The sequence below is a fragment of the Drosophila montana genome, unplaced genomic scaffold (assembly GCF_035044405.1).
Source record: "Drosophila montana isolate Dmon_TW-CO22-7 unplaced genomic scaffold, ASM3504440v1 contig_787_1, whole genome shotgun sequence".
Classification (NCBI taxonomy): Eukaryota; Metazoa; Arthropoda; class Insecta; order Diptera; family Drosophilidae; genus Drosophila; species Drosophila montana.
Window position 1 is genome coordinate 559,156 of NW_026999082.1, and position 18,117 is coordinate 577,272.

Sequence of the window (18,117 nt, forward strand, 5' to 3'; positions counted from 1 at the left end):
TCAAGACTTTTATACTTTTAAAACGTGTGGTCACTTTGATGTGTTTCGATGCAATCGATAGATCGATACAGTTGTATCATCCCTAATACCGATTGCAAAACCGACAACTCGCAACTCGCTTGTTAAATTTTCGCATTGAAAAAAAGTGCTTTAATTAGTAAAAGTGTTTTGAAAATTGTGCGAAAATTAAGGTAAGTGTCCAGGCAAAATAAATAAAGCGATAAGCAAAATGCAGCCAAATCGCCAGCGTTGCCAAGTCAAGTGCAAAAATCATCTAATACGGCGTGTGAGAGCGTGTGCGTGTGTGTCTGTGTCGTGCCGCTACGCCAAGCGCGCTGTTGCTTAAGGCCCAGTTGGAACGTGCACATCGCGTTTATAATCAATTTCTTTGTGAATAACGAATCATTAATATATATATATATAAATATATTTTTTTTGTCTCTAAATACATTACACAAATCAATTAACAAATACAAATCAAATGGATAAAGTGTAATCAACAAATGAGCGTGCAAACAGTGAGTGCCCAATTTCCACACGGGTCTGTTGCCCACTATGAATTTCACTGTGCTCGCGGTGTCTCTTTTTTTTCTGAATTTCTTTGCTGCTGCTGCTGCCTGCTATTTCATGTGTGTGCGTGCTTCTTCTTCCTGCTCGGCACATTTTGTATGAGCGCTTGTCAAAATACGCGTACAAATTTCCGTTCAATCGTGTGTGCGTTGAAAAAATAACAAGCGAGCAAAATATATATTTAAAGCAACATTATTTGCTTTGGACTGGAACAGTAAACGTGTAACAGTAACGGAATTGAAAATAAATTTTTTTTACAAATAAACATAATAATCTGTAAATCGAGACGCGCTCTAAAAACTCGTGGACAAATTCGATTCGTTTACTTTTCATTGTGTGCGTGTTGTTTGTACGCGTGTGTGTGTGTGTGTGTGTGTATGTTGGTGTTACATACATACGCTTCTTGACGTTGTGTGTCCCCCCTTTTAAATACCAACCCCTCCCGCCCCCGGCCCCCTTCCAGACTTAACCGAACGCATTAAGTGAACGCCACATTCTATGGTTAATTTCAACAAATAATTCGTCAAATTACGCAAAATAATTCCATTAATGTAGGTTGCAACGCCCGCGCCCCAATGCGGCCGCCAATTGAAAATCCTTTGCATGTGCTTAATATCATTATACCATTTTTTATATTCTCTTTTTCGTTGTCTTCCCAGCAAAATGAGCAGCTCCGAGGAAGTCTCCTGGGTTACCTGGTTCTGCGGGCTTCGCGGCAATGAGTTCTTTTGCGAGGTAAGCCATCGAATCGCAAGTATGCACACATACATACATATATATGTATATATATATATATATATAAAAAATCTGGTAATTCCCAAACATTTCCTTGTTCCATGTTGTTACCTAAGCGGGCGCGCTGCTGCTGCTGCTGCTGCTTCAGCGGGCGCCAAGTGCAGCCCTCCATATATATACATTTTTATACCCTGCAATGTATGTGACAGGCGGGAGGAAGCTTCTGCGACCACATTCAACGTACATATTCTTAGGACGACGCGCTGCGCACGATCTAGTCTTGGCCATCTATCTGTTCCTCAATTTAAGACACAGAAGCTACAGACTTTATATTTGAAATTTATATTCTTCTATATCAGGCGCATAACGATATTTTATCGAATTTTTAAACGATCTATTAAAATCGATTTTGCAACATAACCTCGAAGATTATGGAGGATTATATTCTCATGCTGCATACATAAACAAAAATTTTATTACTTATGGGATGCCTACGCTTTCTTCCTAAAATTTAATAAGTTCAAGCCGTTCGCTTTGTTATTTACACACTTTTGTATGCCCTGTTCATACCCTGAAAGTCTCTTAAGGATCAGACTATAAATATCAAAGTTATCCAAGAATGTATTTCTTATATTTTACGTTTTTGTATAGATGAAATCTAGAATCGTTGTAACAGTAGCTTGTTGCTGGGTCTAGGGTAACTGCTAGTCGACCACTCCCGCCCAAAATACCGTTACTTGTCTAACTTGTGACTACGTCTACTGTAGACGCTCGCTAAAGTGCCTCGATTGCAAGGAATGCCTGTTGACTAATTTCTATAGCTATTTAATACTATTCAATGTTATCCAAGTAAATATTTGTTGCGGTTATTTAACAAAGTACAGTCTTCATATATTTGGATGTCCAGACCTAGTCATTCATTTGCTTAAAATATGTTTTTCATTTATATTTTTGAGTTTCTAATATAACATTTCCAGTTAATTCGATTCAAATACTCAAAGTAATTCAAAGTAATTTTTTGATTTTAAGCTTCAATTGAGTTCGTTTATTGAATACTTTCCCAGCTAGCTATGAAAAGCACAACCAAAGAATTTGAAAATCACATTAGAACTGTTTGATTTTAGGGAGTAAGTAGTTTCTTTTACTCAACATATGAGAAATGGCTGCTGAATTTGAACCAGCGACCTGCCGCTTGTTAGTCCGACGCTCATAACCTCACATTCCCATAGCACAATTTTGCGACTGTCTCATATAATAAGCGAACTGTTCACTAAGAGGTGTGCTCACTGTAAGGTGGGGCACAAAAGTGGGTGAGCGGCAAAACAGAGCCACGCGCACAACGCGCCCACGCAGACAGAATTGCAAGAGAAACGGTTGCCAGCGTGAATTCCTTTTTAATGCACTTTTGTTATTGTATATTGCAGGTTGATGAGGATTACATACAGGACAAGTTCAATTTAACTGGATTAAATGAGCAGGTGCCCAACTACCGTCAGGCTTTGGACATGATATTGGATCTGGAGCCGGGTAAGTTGAGTTTAGCTCTTTGAGCTCACAATAAATCAGCTATTGATAACAACATTTAACTTGCACTTGCAGAGGATGAACTTGAAGATAATCCCCTGCAATCGGATATGACCGAACAGGCAGCTGAAATGTTGTACGGCCTCATACACGCTAGATATATATTAACAAATCGTGGCATCGCTCAAATGATTGAGAAATATCAAACTGGCGACTTTGGACATTGCCCACGTGTCTACTGCGAGAGTCAGCCCATGTTGCCTTTGGGTGTGTATTAAGCAAGACAACATGCATATTTATATTTATATTAACATGCATCTATATATTGTTATAGGCCTTTCGGATATACCCGGCGAGGCAATGGTGAAAACCTATTGCCCCAAGTGCATTGATGTTTATACACCAAAATCATCGCGTCATCATCACACTGATGGCGCCTATTTCGGCACTGGTTTTCCACACATGTTGTTCATGGTGCATCCCGAGTATCGCCCCAAGCGCCCTACTAATCAATTTGTTCCACGGTAAGCTACAGCTCCAAAATCCTCAAAATATATCTAAATTTCCATTAATAACGAAACGTGTAAATATTAATGCTTCGTGTGTCAACTGAGGTAGTTCAATTGTAAACAAATTGATTCACTTTGAATCGCATTAGAATCTAAGTATATATATATTAATATATATTCATGTAATGGGAATAGATATGATAGTCAAACAAGATATTACAAAAAGCTATGGCAACACGCTTTCTGCTTTTAAATAGTCGTCCATCCTATATTATGCTTTTCCTTCTGCTTTTGCTGTAGTATATTTTAATTGCTTAGCAAGTATGCTTTCTGATCATGAACTGATCATCTAGTTTGTTAATATACACATACAACTCAAACAAAAATAAACAAGGCGTTAGCTGTTGCCCTTTAGCTTAACTCCTGTCTAGAGACAGCATTTGTTTTGTCACGTTTCCTTTCGTAAACAGAAAACTCTTCATTTGTTCGTTTTTACGAAATTCTTAAACGTTTCACTGGCTTGATCCAGAGACACAGGGCATGAGCTCTTATTCCTCCTTCTTCAGCTCTAGGTGCAATTCGCAAGGAATACGTGTGTTAGAGCGGATAGTAGTGAGTTTTTGTTGCTCTTTTATGGCAGATTCTTAAAGGTTGTTGTCCACGTTTGTCACGTTTTGTCACTTCCTCTTTGTGCGACATTCGTAAACGATGTAACTAGCTCGTCATATTTCACATTTAACAAGTTAATACAGTTATTATTGGGTCTTAGCTTTATAATTTAAATTGTACATAAGAGACTTAACCATATAGATAAAGTAAATTTGCTAATTATTTTATTCTCTTTATATTCCATGCACTCGCGCTGTACCCTCGTCTGATGTTAACCGACTATACCAAAAAATACACCCAATCTGCAGTCTGTACGGCTTTAAAATTCACAGCTTAGCTTATCAAATTCAGCTGCAGGCAGCAGCCAATTTCAAAATGCCACTACGAGCGGTAAATTTAAAATGAAATTTCTTATTAACATTTTTTTATTGACTAAAAACAAAACAAAAAAAAACCAAAAAAAAAAAAACAAAAACAAAAAATCAAACATAAAATCCACTGAAAAACATGCAGCAAAAAAAAAAAAAAAAGAGAAAAACGTAAACTAAGCATATATATATATATCTATATATTTTTTTTTTTATTTGTTTCTCTCCCCACACATACAACCACCACCAAACCAACCAACCTCAACACAATACACCTAATGGTCATCTATCTGAACGACAACCAATTCCTAACTTGAATCTGAACCGTATTCAACATATATATATATATATATGCATATGCACATGTGTATGTGTATGTGTGTGCCTGTTCCTGTGCCTGTGCGTCTGCGTGTGTGTAATAAACTGTCATCTGATCTCTATGCCGTGCTTGTGCTCTATGTCTGTTTATCGATATCTGCCATCGACTTATCGATTTTTTTATCCTGCTTCTCCTTATCCCCATACAAAAAACGTTGTGTATAGAAAAACTAATTCAATAAACACACAAACACACACACACACACGCGCGCATACCATGCACGAAATAACACACATGCACACACACAAACAAACACACACACACATAACTACAAACAAATCCATAACATTGCATATATATATATATATATGATTGATTATAAAGAAACGAGAGACATAGTTTCAACTGAAGAGAACCGACAGCTACAGACCGTTACAACTGCAGAGGTTTTGAGCGCCAGAAGCAAAATCATTTATACAAAATAAAATTAAAAAAAAAAAATACAAAACACAAAACTGCGTTTATATTTAGAAAAAGAAAAAAAAATGAAAAGAAAAGAAAATAACTAAAAAATCAAACAAAAAACGAAAAAAGTAAAAGCAAAACAGAATAATGCAAAGTAAATTCGTAGTGAAGTGAAAAAGTAGTAGAAAATGTATTAAATGAAAAACACTTACAAGAAAAAAAACACAAAACAAAACAAAACAACACAAACAAAGAGAAAGTAAAACCCAAAACATAAAGCGAAACGAGTACGGAAATGATATGAAGTTTTCTTAAAGGAACACGCACACACACACACACAAAAAACCAATACCTACACACACACACGCACACGCACACACACACCAACACTTTCCATGGCCATATAATAATTGATCGATATTGTTATCGGATATCGAACACGTCGCACTCATACAAAAGCTCATCAGTACGAACATAACGAATTTTTGTCGTTTACACAATCAAACATATGTGCATAGTTAATGTACTTATGTTAGCATTTAGTATTTTTGTAAGCATAAACCCCAACAATAACGACACCAACAACAACAACAACTACAACTGAATGCAGCAAAACTAACAACAACAACATAAACATAAACAAATATCACATTGCATAGAAATGTTTGTTTCCTCATCAAATTCTTGCGCTTGTGTTTTGCTGCTTGTATGTTTTTCCTTGTTTTGCACACACACACACACACGCACACACACACACATATGCATTCAAACCACATACAAACAATATATTTACGAACACACACTCGTTTTTAACCTAGTATGTATTAGTAAATAATTATGTTAAAATTAAACCGTTTAGTCTTTAGTTTTTAATATTTTATAAAACCCCTTATATATATATATGCATATATATATATATATACGTATATATAAATGTTTATATATATATATATATGTGCATTTATATATTTATATATTCATATGTACTCAGCAATTGTTTTTGTTTTCGTGTGCGTTATTACATACATAACTGTATTTACTTATGGCATACATGATATACATAATTTATGTTGTAAAACAGTTTACAAAAGGTGGCAACACTAGACCGAAACACAGTTAGTTTCAATTGAGTTGAAAAATAGAGCAACACTTTTGAACAACCTAATAATCAATCTGAACAAGATACACACATATATACACATACGCACACACACAGACACACACTCGCAAAGAAACTGATAGACAGTGGGTATGAGAAAGAGAGCGAAAATAATTAACATTTTGTTAGTCCACATACAACGATATATGCAACATAGTACTTCCAAAAATCATAAAACAACAGCCACATACTGCTACAAAAAATATATACAAACAAATATATATATATATATATAAATAGTAACATAATTATATGAAAATGCAACGTTTATAATTTATATATGTAGTAATATTTATAAAAATCGCTGATTCCACAGAAACCCGAATCAATAACCGATTCCAACTTAGAAAGCAATAAACTTTAAAGACAACAATCAAGTATCTCCCCTTCCCAATGAATTGAGTGAAAAGCAAATGAAAATTAAATCAAATACAAAAATAAAAAAACGAAAGAAAAAAAGTTATAAAATAAATGCCATTCGATGTGGAAACAGAAGCAATAATTCACTCATGCATACACAGCAACACACACACACACACACACACACAAACATACCTAACACACATACATATATATATATATATATATATATATCAATATCATCAACGAAGAAATCACAAGGAGTTTCAAATTCAAGACAAGGGCAGCGACAACGGCGGCTTAAATACATAACAACTGATCCGAGACAGAGCGAGACAACAAGATACAGACCAAAGCAGCAAAGCACTGAGCAACAGCGGAAGAAGAAGATGTATCATCAAGCACAAAGAAAACCCACACACACACACAAAAGGATAAACCACATTTAGTCAATGTTAATCAAGTCAAAGATGACGAATTAGTGGCAGCACTTGCAAATACACACACACACACACACACACACACCAATATACACATACAAACAGAACTGTATGCAAACGCTTGCGCAAGTGCTGCCCAGCCTTACCCAAACCATTCGCAAAAGCAATAGAGCAGCGCACAAGAGTTCATTGGTTTTTGGAGTTGAAATGTAACAGGAATGCGTTTAAAAACAACACAGCCAGCTGCAGATTGGTTTTATACAATACATGCATGCATTTATATATATCTATATATGTATACGTTAATATGTATGTATATATATGTGTATATTATTGACTTATAAACGAGCAACAATTATGTTAAACAATTGCAAATAATTAATAAATAACAATAAAGTAAAAAGCGAACGCATCTTAAGTTTAAGACACAGCAGTTAGTAGTAACAAGAAAACAAAACAAACAAATAATAAATGCAAAGTTCGGCTTGCCGAAATTTGAATACCCTTGCAGAATGCTTAAAGTTCCAGATCTTTAGTTAAATTTTGTAAACATGTAGTTTAAGATTATAACCAATTGTTTTGGGAATAATTTTTAAAAGACAACACACATTTTATAGTCTATGGATAATAGCCCAGGCTCTATATAGATTGTTAAGGTTCAGCAAGGGTATTCCCATATAAAGTTCTGTGTTCATTTCGAAGCAAATAATTTGCAAACACCTTTAGTTTTTAAGGGTCCAAATTGAACATAACCTATATATATATATTTTTTTTTTTGTTATTTTATTAGGCGCAATGATATTAAACGCAAGTTTATTTCGCAATATATAAATATAACTTCTTTTTTTATTTTGCCAATTGTAGTTCCATAAAAACTCATGTGTGACAAATTGTTTATATTTATGATTGTTTTTTTTTTTTTTTTTTTTTTGTCAATTTCTTTGAGAGATAAATTTTTGTATGCAGTATGTATATGAGAAATGTTGTAATAGATTTGCATACCGAATCAAAAGAAAGGAACACAAAAACAAGTACATAACAATAAAATTGAAAGCATAAAAAAAAAAAAAAAAAAAGAAAAGAAAGAAAGATGAAAACAAACATTTTTTAAGCAAATTTAGCAATAAAGAATATATATATAGAAATCAATACAAAGGCCAAGTGCGTAAGAAACGTTGATAAGTTGACGAGTGCATACCGAAAAACTGTTTACAATTGATATATAACTGATTAATTTAAACAAAAAACAACAAGAAGAAAAAAACGAAAAGAAAAGAAAACAAAAATGAAAATGAAAATTAAATTGAAGAAGATGAAGAACAGGAGTAATAATAACAAAAACTAAAATAAAAACAAAATGATATTTAATACAAATTACAGTCTATCATTTCGGTAATCATTATAAATACCATACACAGATCATACCCAAAGACACGACTCGCTCTCAAAGTTGCCAAAAGCTTATATTAGTATGTATGTACATATAACTAATGCTGCATATATATCTGTTGTGTATTATCCAACACTTATTCCAATTGTGTTTCATGTGGATGGCTGTGCCGGTGTTGACTACTTAAATGTGTTCAGTGTTTAATGGGCTTTACTGCTTTTGAATTTTTAATTTTCATTTCTCTCTCTCTCTCTCTCTCTCTCTATGCTATATTATACACTCTTGTATATATATATATATATACGTAATGTAACTAAATCTAGGACTACATTGCGCTCTGCCAGGAGATCTTAAGTCGTCCCGATCCCGAGGCCGAAGCCGAATAGTTTGACAATTAATGCGTTGTGCTCTTCACTCACACTGCTAGCAATACGATGACGGTCTGCTACTAATGCCATTTCACTCTAGTCAACAGGCTAAGCGAGCGCCAATCATTGACAAAAGCTAGCTGCTTTCATACGCTTCTCTCAGATTTGGTTAACCTACATTTTGTATGCGTTATTTACATACATTTATATGCATATTTACTTTGCTTCCCCTTTCTTTTTTATTTTTTTTAAATATTTCGTTGCGAATGTGAACACAATTTTGATAAAAAGAAAAGATGAAAAAAACAACAACAAATAATAAAATCAAGCACAAAATGCCTTTTTTATTGTAAATTACACAATACGTTTATTGGTTGGGCTTACTCTTGATCCATATTATCCATGCGCTTAACTCTTTAACACACCAAGCACAAGCACCCACACACACACACACACATACACAAACACACACGTGCCCTTTATTATACACGCTATCAGCTGCACTGCATCCACACGCACACGCTCAAACACGCACACCTCAAAGTGTGTCAATCAGCCTACCAGAACAAGTGAACTGCAACAAATCAAACACAATTGACATACATACATACATATGTACATACATATTTATGCAGAGCACAGTTTGAATTGGATTCGAAAGGTCGGCGACCATACATACATAAGTACACACATACCTACTCATATTAGGACGTACCGTTTCTTAAGATTCCAACGGTTCAACTATGAATTAGCAACAAACACAAAAACAAAACAAATAGCAAACGGCGCAAGACAAAGACAACAATTTACGTTTTCATGCACATACATACATATGTACATAATTTTCGTTATTTTTTTTTACTCCCTTCACAAATTCTATATGGTAATATGATATACATGCATACATACATATGTAGGTGATGAAATGTATGTACATACAAGACATATGTATATAGTACTTTCTTATGTACATACATATGTACATACATTCTTATTTCTTCTGCTTTCTTGATTACTTTCGTTTTACGTTTTTTTTTCTCTCTTTCATTGTGTCTTCCTTTCTTTGTATCTTTGTTCTTGTTGCGCGCATATTGGTGGCAAATTCCGGCAACTCTTCCAATACCGATTCGAACTTGCGCCTGCGCACCCACTTCGCCTTAATCCATGGGCGCGCGTATTGCTCGCACATCCTCCAAATGGTCCCAGCAGCAGCGCGGCCAGCCACCAAAGGACGAAGAGCCTGAGAACAATGCCATCGATACGATTCCAAAGCGCATCTAAAAGTGCAGCACTGCAGCGGCCGTTACAACAAAACTCTCACATATGCGGACACAACACACACTCTGACAGCAATACACAAACACACACACATGCATACGTACATTGACACAAGCAGAAGCAGCAGCCGCAAAGAACGCCGTTGAGGAATGTACACCCCGCCCCCCGCCCCCCCCCCACACCATCTAAGAAAGGACCAACTATGCAATCCGCCGGCATTCACGAGGCTTGTGCGAAAACAATATGTTTCGATATCGAAAGTACACCCACAAAAGCACACATACACACACACGCACACAGACTGGGACGAGCATACACATACACAAATACACATGAATTCAAAAATAAGAAGAAGAAAAAAACTCAGCTTTGTCAGCCCTGGTACGTGCGTGCAGCAGGCGCATTCAATTCAATTTTATTCTTTGCATTTTATTTACTAAGTGAGCGGCTAAAGTTTAGAATAGTTTTAAATATTTAGTCAAGTGCCCTTTTTATCCCCCCCCCCCCTCCAAGTCCCAAAACACACACACACACACACACATACCAACCCGAACCCCTTACTACCAGAGAATAATAACAAATATTAGCAATTATCAATTATCAGCTTAGGCACGTTTGCTCATGTTTATGTCGAAAGTTAACAGCTCGTGTGCTTGTTAACTGATCTTCCTGTTAAATGTTAGCAAGCAGCGCTGCCAGCTTGCTAAACCGTTCGTTGCACATCTTGCGATTGATCGATAAATATAGTTCACCGTTTATCGAGCAGCCATGGTGGCCTTGTGTTGAGTTGTTGCCAACTTAACGATGTGGCGTTGCCAATGCGCGCCATTAAATTACAAAAACAAAACAAAACCTCTTGTCAAGCTGAACTACTTGTTAACTTTAACAGAAACATTAGAAAATGTGCCTATTTAAAAAGAAAAGGGAGCCCGTTACAGTAAAAACCCAACAACAACAACAAGGAAAACAAAAAAACGCGCGAGCCGCACTGTCAAAGGTCAGTCTCGCATTTCGATATCCGAGAGTGCATACGTATATAAGTATATAGAGAAATACATATGTGTACACAATAAACAATATAAATATACCGTTAGCTTATTTATATACAATTTAAAATGAAAACAAAAAAAACAACAAATATTTTATGTATTTTTTTAATGTATTTAAGATAATTAAGATTACTCGTAATGCAGTAACTGAAAACTGAACCGTAGTAAATATATATATATATATACACACATATATATAACTATATATGCGAATCGGTGCAAAGTGCAAAGCGAAGTGCTCCCCAAAACGGGTTTGCGAGAGCTGCTAACTATAAGTAAAGCCTGAACAAACTGAAATCTGAATGCGCAAGGAATATGAAATACGCAACACAACAAAACAAAAACAAAAATATTAAGAGAATAAAATAATAAGTAAATAAAATAAATAAGTCAATAATAAACGATGCCGAAAACTATTGAAATATAAAATGTGTGTGTGCATTTTTTTCACTGCTCTTTGTTAAATCCACGCACACAAGTGGAAATTGGGTGAAAATTGAGATCAATTTTCTAAGCGATTCATAGAAATCTTCAATAAGTAAATAAAATAATTAAGTCAATAATAAACGATGCCGAAAACTATTGAAATATAAAATGTGAATGTGTATTTTATTCACTGCTGTGGATTTAATCCACGCACACGAGTGGAAATTGGGTGAAAAAATTTGTAATTTGCCTTGAGTCGATTGAGATCAATTTTCCAAGAAATCTTCAAATGCGCGGAAAATCGATTTGTTTATAGATAGTTAGATTGGGCCGGCAAATGCCGGTGATCAACAATTTGACCAGGAAATAATAAAAAATGTTTTCATATTTTTATGTTTTTCTTTATTTTATTTTTAAATAAATTATAAGGTTCTTCGTAAAATCGAAGAATCCATTATTATTATTATTTTTTTAATGTTTTGTCTGTGTATTTTTTTTATTTTTTTGCTTGTATTTCATTTTCATATTGGTATTGTATTTTATATTGTTTGATGCTACACATAAAACTCTTCTTCTTCTTCATTTTAATTGCCCCGAAGCGCTCGCACGCTCTCGCTCTCTCTCCCTCTCTCTTTATCTGTGTCACGCGCTCTTATACATATAACATTCTCTTCTTCTTATTCTTCTTCTTTTCATTTCATTTCTTTTAAGTTCTTAAGTTTGTTTATAACTTGTAGGCTAACCTATTGATTTGTGATTCCTCAACTTGACGAGCGTTTATCAAAAAATATACAGTGCATGTGTGTTTATCTTCTTCTTATTTATTTTTTACTTGTTGCTGTTTAACGGTTGTTGGCCATTTGAAGTTAGGAGGAATGCGAGGAGCACACAAGATGCTTCAAGCTTTTCCTTTACTCATTTTCTCTTTGTTTTCCTTTCTCCTCTTTCTCGATTTCAACAACTCTCTTTTCTGCCACTCACTCTCTGCCTACCGAAGGAATACTTTAAAAACATTAGATTAAAACTAAACAAAAAAAAAAAAAAAAGTTTAAAAAAAGAATGAAAAAACTGTGGCTACTAGGAATTTAGCGTGAGGTTAAGATATTGTGAGTTGCTGGTAAAAACTTTATCGTTTGCTTTGGGGTGTGTGTTGTTTTTCTTGTTGTTTTTGTTGCTGTTGCCGTTCTGTGTTGTTGTTGTTGTTGTTGTGGGGGATGCAATCAAGTTTTAATTGCTTAATCAGTCTGATTTAGTTCTGCCGCCGACGCGCTTACAGCTCATCCTTGAGATCGTCGCCAGCCTCGCCGCCCTCTGGTGGAGGTACACCGCCTGTGCCCTGGTAGAGCTTGGCAATGACGGGCTGGACAATGGACTCAAGATCCTTCTTTTGCTTCTTGTACTCCTCGGGATCGGCATCGGGATTCTGTTCGAGCCATTTGATGGACTCATCGATGGCCGTCTCCAGTTTGGTCTTCTCGTCGTCGCTGAGCTTGGCGCCGAGCTTCTCCTTGTCGCCGATCTGGTTCTTGAGACTGTACGCATATGATTCCAGCTCGTTGCGCGATTCGACGCGCTCCTTCAGCTTCTTGTCCTCGTCGGCGAACTTCTCGGCGTCGTGGATCATGCGATCGATATCCTCGGGCGTCAAACGGTTCTGATCGTTGGTAATCACAATCTTCTCCTTATTGCCGGTGCCCTTGTCCTCGGCGCTGACCTGCAGAATGCCGTTGGCATCGATCTCGAAGGATACCTCGATCTGTGGTATGCCACGTGGTGCTGGCGGAATGCCGGTCAAATCGAATTTGCCGAGCAAATGGTTATCCTTGGTCATCGGACGCTCACCCTCGTACACCTGAATGGTCACCGTGTGCTGGTTGTCGGAGGCCGTTGAGAACACCTGTGATTTCTTGGTGGGAATGACTGTGTTACGTGGAATCAGTTTGGTCATGACACCGCCCACAGTCTCAATGCCCATGGTCAGTGGATTGACGTCGAGCAGAACGATGGCATCCGTGTCCTGTTCGCCGGAGAGTACGCCAGCCTGGACGGCAGCACCGTAGGCGACAGCCTCATCGGGATTGATGCCGCGAGATGGTTCCTTGCCGCCAAAGAAGTCCTTGACCAGCTGCTGCACCTTGGGTATGCGAGTGGAGCCACCAACCAGAACAATTTCATGGACATCCTTCTTGTTCATATCGGCATCCTCGAGCACCTTCTGCACGGGCTTCAGGGTCGAACGGAACAGATCCAGATTCAGCTCCTCGAACTTGGCACGGGTCAGCGTCTCGGAGAAGTCATCGCCCTCAAAGAAGGACTCGATTTCGATGCGCACTTGATGGGAGCCAGAGAGAGCACGCTTTGCCTTCTCGACCTCACGACGCAGCTTCTGCACAGCACGGTTGTCCTTGCGAATATCCTTGCCCTTCTTCTTCTTGTACAGCTTGATGAAGTGATCCATGACACGCTGATCGAAATCTTCGCCACCCAAGTGAGTGTCACCATTGGTGGCAACCACCTCGAAGACACCATTATCGATGGTCAGCAGGGAGACATCGAAGGTGCCGCCGCCCAAATCGAAAACGAGCACATTCTTCTCGCCCTCTTTCTTGTCCAGACCGTAGGCAATGGCAGCCGCTGTCGGCTCATTGATGATGCGCATCACCTGCAGACCGGCAATGACACCCGCATCCTTTGTCGCCTGACGCTGGGCATCGTTGAAGTACGCGGGCACAGTGACAACAGCGTGGGTGACCTTCTTGCCGAGATAGGCTTCGGCGGTTTCCTTCATCTTGCCGAGAACCATGGCAGAGATCTCCTCGGGCGCAAAGATCTTGGCGCCCTGCGATGTATCAACGCTGATGTGTGGCTTCGAGTTCTTCTCAACCACCTTGAATGGGAAGAATTTGATGTCATGCTGCACATTCGTATCGGACCATTCGCGTCCAATCAAACGCTTCGCATCAAAGACGGTGTTCTCGGGATTTGTGGTCAATTGATTTTTGGCGGCATCACCAATCAGACGCTCGCCATCGGCCGTGAAGGCCACATAGGAGGGCGTGATGCGGTTACCCTGATCGTTGGCAATGATCTCCACGCGTCCATTCTTGTAAACGCCAACGCTGCAAGTGGAAAGAAATTCGTTTAAGTACTTGACCAATTGGACCATAAATCAACAGTCAACCCAATTGGATGTTGGCCTGATCTGGCAACACCCATTTGCAGTATAACTTACCATGAGTATGTGGTGCCCAGATCGATGCCAATAACGGTGCCCAGCTCTTTGTCCTTCTCCTTCTTTTCCTCACCCAGTGAGAGGCCCACAAAGGCCACGACAGCCAATAATATGCACAACTTCATTGTGGCAGCGTCCTCTTGTTATTTCTGTTATATTATTAACTAGTTTTGGTGCTTAGTCTTTGACACCAAACAAAAAAAGAACTGCAACGAGAAAGAGGAAAAGAAAAGAATGATTAATGAAATGCGCGAAAGCTCAGCTTGGATTTTGTACACGTCAACACAAGGCCAGAGCGAGAGAGAGCGAGGAATTGCCGAAAAAAAAAAACGCTGACGTTGACGATGTCAACAGGTAATACCGTTAAGTGTGCTACTTTTGATAAACATTGAAGCGAGGGCTTAAACAATTTATGGCACGCATCCGTCAGCGGTCTTAAAACTATGCCAAGCATGCTTGAAATAAAAGTAAATCACCACACACTTGAAATATATGTAGGTAATATACACACACACACACAACTACCTGAAGAAAGCTCTGTGGGAGCAACACGTCCGTCTTATTCACTGACCGTTTAACAACTGTTAATGCCAGCCGCTGCTCTGCTCAGCACGCTGCTGACATTGACCGACGCTGCTGCTCTGCCAACGTTGCCATAGCATTAATTTTTTGTATACGTGGTAACATTTTTCTGGTTCTTTCTGCTGCTGTAAACTCTCGAACACTCCCTCTCTCTTACACACACACACACCGACCATTCTCACAAGCGTGCGAGTTGAACAAAAACTGGTTTTCTTTTTCTGCTCTCTTCTATTATTATTTTATAAAAATTTCTTATTTAGTCATCATTGCCGCGTTCTGCATACTCATGAACAAAAACTACTGTTGCAATAGTATGTACACATCACACGGCAATATTCACACTCCCCGCGCGTCCGGTGAAAGTTGGGGCGGTGGTAGGCGGCATCTTCTGCCGGCAAGTTTTTCCCGCTTTACTTACGTTACTATGCGTTTGCCCGAAATAACATATAAGCCAAGCTGGTTAATCGCCTTTTATGCTCTTCTGACGTGTACTTTTGTTAACTATTGAGTTGAATAACGTATGTAGCTTGGGGATCTGTTTTAAATGACGTGTACAAAGCTGATTGAATGACTGCCAGAGCTGCCAGAGTCGCACACAAATGTGCAGAGACGCCTGGCAGCAGACACCGATAAGTCGGCGCAGGCGCGTGTCTGTGTGTGTGTGTGTGTGTGTGCGTTCATATATGAATTGAGTTTGCGTGATTTTCTTTATTTTATTTTGTTATTGCAATTGTAATCGCAAATATGGAAATCAAGTGTTGCCAAGTCAGCAGCGCCAGCCGCAGCAGCAGCCAGATAATGCAGCACTGTGGCAACGCGCACACAACTTGAATATTGAGCAGCTGTGTGCATCTCTAGACGGCATTTGGCCAGACGGTTAAAATTGATGGCTTTCTTAAAATATTCCAATATCCAGCAGCCGGCCGGTTTAAAGTGAATGAACTTTGTTACTAATTGGTTAATGAATTATGCTATGCTAATTTGTTACTTCGGCCTACTAAACAATATGCGTTAAAAATTATACACGCTGGCCTGCGACTACACGTCATGCGAATTCGTTAGAGAGGGGAGGAGGGGTCCACACTGGTGTGACGTAGTGAAATTCTTAAGCACAATTTATGAACATTAAAAGCATTCGCGCTGCAGACACTTATATGGCAATTACGGAATGGGCGGCGGACATGTGCTTCGGTTATGTTCCGTAAGATTAAAAAAACGTTTTATATCCCACAAATTTGGAGCCCATATTGCCAACATGGCGACACCGGACAACCCCACATGTGCATTTAATTTATCAATGTGCTCATTTTAATTACTTTAAGCATTTGACTTTGATGTTATCCAATATGGAAACTATTGCCATTTGTTTCCAACTGATGGTTGAAGAAATTTAACTTACACTTGAAACTTTTGGGTGCTTACTTTTTCTTTAATTTCCTCTCTTGACGTTTGAAACAGAACTGAAAGAATATAGCCGATTACTGTCTGCCGGCGCTTTCTACTCACTGACACACACACACGCACATGCAACGCTGTGCAGAGTACACGTCAGTGTTAACTTTACAACAGTGTTGCAAAACTCACGATATTAAAAAAAAAAATAAATTATCGATTGTTGTCATTTGACAAACAGATTTTTAAATACTTACTTTTTCTAGCTTAAACTAAATTAAGCACTAAATAAAATAATATGCTATTTTAATTTTAAATATTTTGTCACTTTGTTGCGTTCTGTTTGAGTAATATTGTCTAATGTTGTCTTTTTTGGCTTCGATTATTAATTACTTTTGTAACTTTGTACACGGTTTCACAGTCACAGTGTTTGTTTATATATTATAAAAAAAAAAAGTAATCCTCTTATTGTTGATCGCACGTTGTATGTATATATTCCAATTGCGCTTTTCTATATGCCGATTCGTGTTATTTCTTTGCTGTCTGTATGGAAACTGTTGTCTGCTCTCCGCAATGCCGGGCTATTTATTCAACCGCTTTGTTTACGCTCTGACGTGTCGACCACGTCAGTGTCTGGTGCAATTCTGATTGGCGTTTCGTGGCGCGGGCCGGCATATCTGATTGGCCCACGCTCGAATGTTCCCCACGCATATGGAAAGAGAGCGTGTTGCCAAAAAGCTTTGTTTTGTTTGTTGCAAACACATTTTCGTCATCATCGTCGAGTCAAGGCTGATGACACTGACTGCGCTCTGGCTCTCTCTCCCTCCTTTCTCTAGCGTTGCGCTTATTTCTGTGCATGAAATTGATGTTATTTTTTATGAAAATAAATAACTCAAGTATGGTTTTCCTGATTTTTTGGCAAAACAATGACGTGTACTTAGAGTTACATGAAATGTATGCTACAAATATGTTTTCGAGCAATTTCTCGAATGCATTTTCTAGCACTTTCTAGAAATTTACAATGCACCCTCTAACACTGTCGTGTACCGTTAGATGATAAGTTTTTCTTAAAGTTCGACAAAATAAAACGCCCATTTATATGTATTTTTTGATTTAGTTTTATGATTCTTGTAATGACACACAATCGATATCAATATATTTTTTTTTTGTTTCTTTTTTAATTCTTTTTCATAACAATAATAGCATTTAATAATCATTATCAGTGACATGTCCAACATACAATTCAAATTTCCCAAAGTTGTATTCAACATTTTGTGCGATTTATCAATTGAATATCAACAATATCTTTTCACTTTTAGTATGCATCTGACTAAGGGGGGAA

General features: G+C 37.8%; 2 protein-coding genes across 10 annotated transcripts; one reads left to right on the forward strand and one right to left on the reverse strand.

Annotated features, from left to right (window-relative positions):
• Nucleotides 1–35: 35 nt before the first annotated feature.
• On the forward strand, nt 36–11,572 carry CkIIbeta (casein kinase II subunit beta). Of its 8 annotated transcripts, none has more exons than XM_064699050.1 (7): nt 36–191; nt 1,230–1,305; nt 2,730–2,832; nt 2,905–3,096; nt 3,164–3,353; nt 4,256–4,337; nt 10,023–11,572. In XM_064699050.1, exons 2-7 carry the CDS (start codon nt 1,234–1,236, stop codon nt 10,095–10,097), a joined length of 714 nt encoding a protein of 237 aa, XP_064555120.1. In that variant the 5' UTR covers nt 36–191; nt 1,230–1,233; the 3' UTR covers nt 10,098–11,572. The 8 variants fall into 8 exon arrangements, with proteins under 8 accessions (XP_064555120.1, XP_064555122.1, XP_064555123.1 ...); XM_064699052.1 differs by having other exon boundaries at nt 10,026–11,572; XM_064699053.1 differs by lacking the exon at nt 10,023–11,572 and adding an exon at nt 8,772–8,849.
• Nucleotides 11,573–12,022: 450 nt separating this feature from the next.
• Nucleotides 12,023–16,913, reverse strand: Hsc70-3 (heat shock protein 70 cognate 3). 2 transcript variants are annotated; one of them, XM_064699045.1, is made up of 3 exons: nt 16,806–16,913; nt 14,802–15,007; nt 12,023–14,688 (listed from the first exon to the last, which is right to left on the reverse strand). In XM_064699045.1, exons 2-3 carry the CDS (start codon nt 14,924–14,926, stop codon nt 12,840–12,842), a joined length of 1,974 nt encoding a protein of 657 aa, XP_064555115.1. In that variant the 5' UTR covers nt 14,927–15,007; nt 16,806–16,913; the 3' UTR covers nt 12,023–12,839. The 2 variants fall into 2 exon arrangements, with proteins under 2 accessions (XP_064555115.1, XP_064555114.1); XM_064699044.1 differs by having other exon boundaries at nt 16,783–16,872.
• Between the last annotated feature and the right edge of the window lie 1,204 nt (nt 16,914–18,117).

What these genes read in the sequence shown, in the direction of transcription:
- CkIIbeta (XM_064699050.1), top strand. Translation starts at nt 1,234, where the DNA reads ATGAGCAGCTCCGAGGAAGTCTCCTGGGTTACCTGGTTCTGCGGGCTT. An exon ending in TCAGCCCATGTTGCCTTTGG is followed by an intron (nt 3,097 to 3,163) that starts GTGTGTATTAAG and finishes ATATTGTTATAG; the next exon opens with GCCTTTCGGATATACCCGGC. An exon ending in TCAAAATGCCACTACGAGCG is followed by an intron (nt 4,338 to 10,022) that starts GTAAATTTAAAA and finishes AAATGGTCCCAG; the next exon opens with CAGCAGCGCGGCCAGCCACC.
- Hsc70-3 (XM_064699045.1), bottom strand. Translation starts at nt 14,926, where the DNA reads ATGAAGTTGTGCATATTATTGGCTGTCGTGGCCTTTGTGGGCCTCTCA. An exon ending in CTGGGCACCACATACTCATG is followed by an intron (nt 14,689 to 14,801) that starts GTAAGTTATACT and finishes TTCCACTTGCAG; the next exon opens with CGTTGGCGTTTACAAGAATG.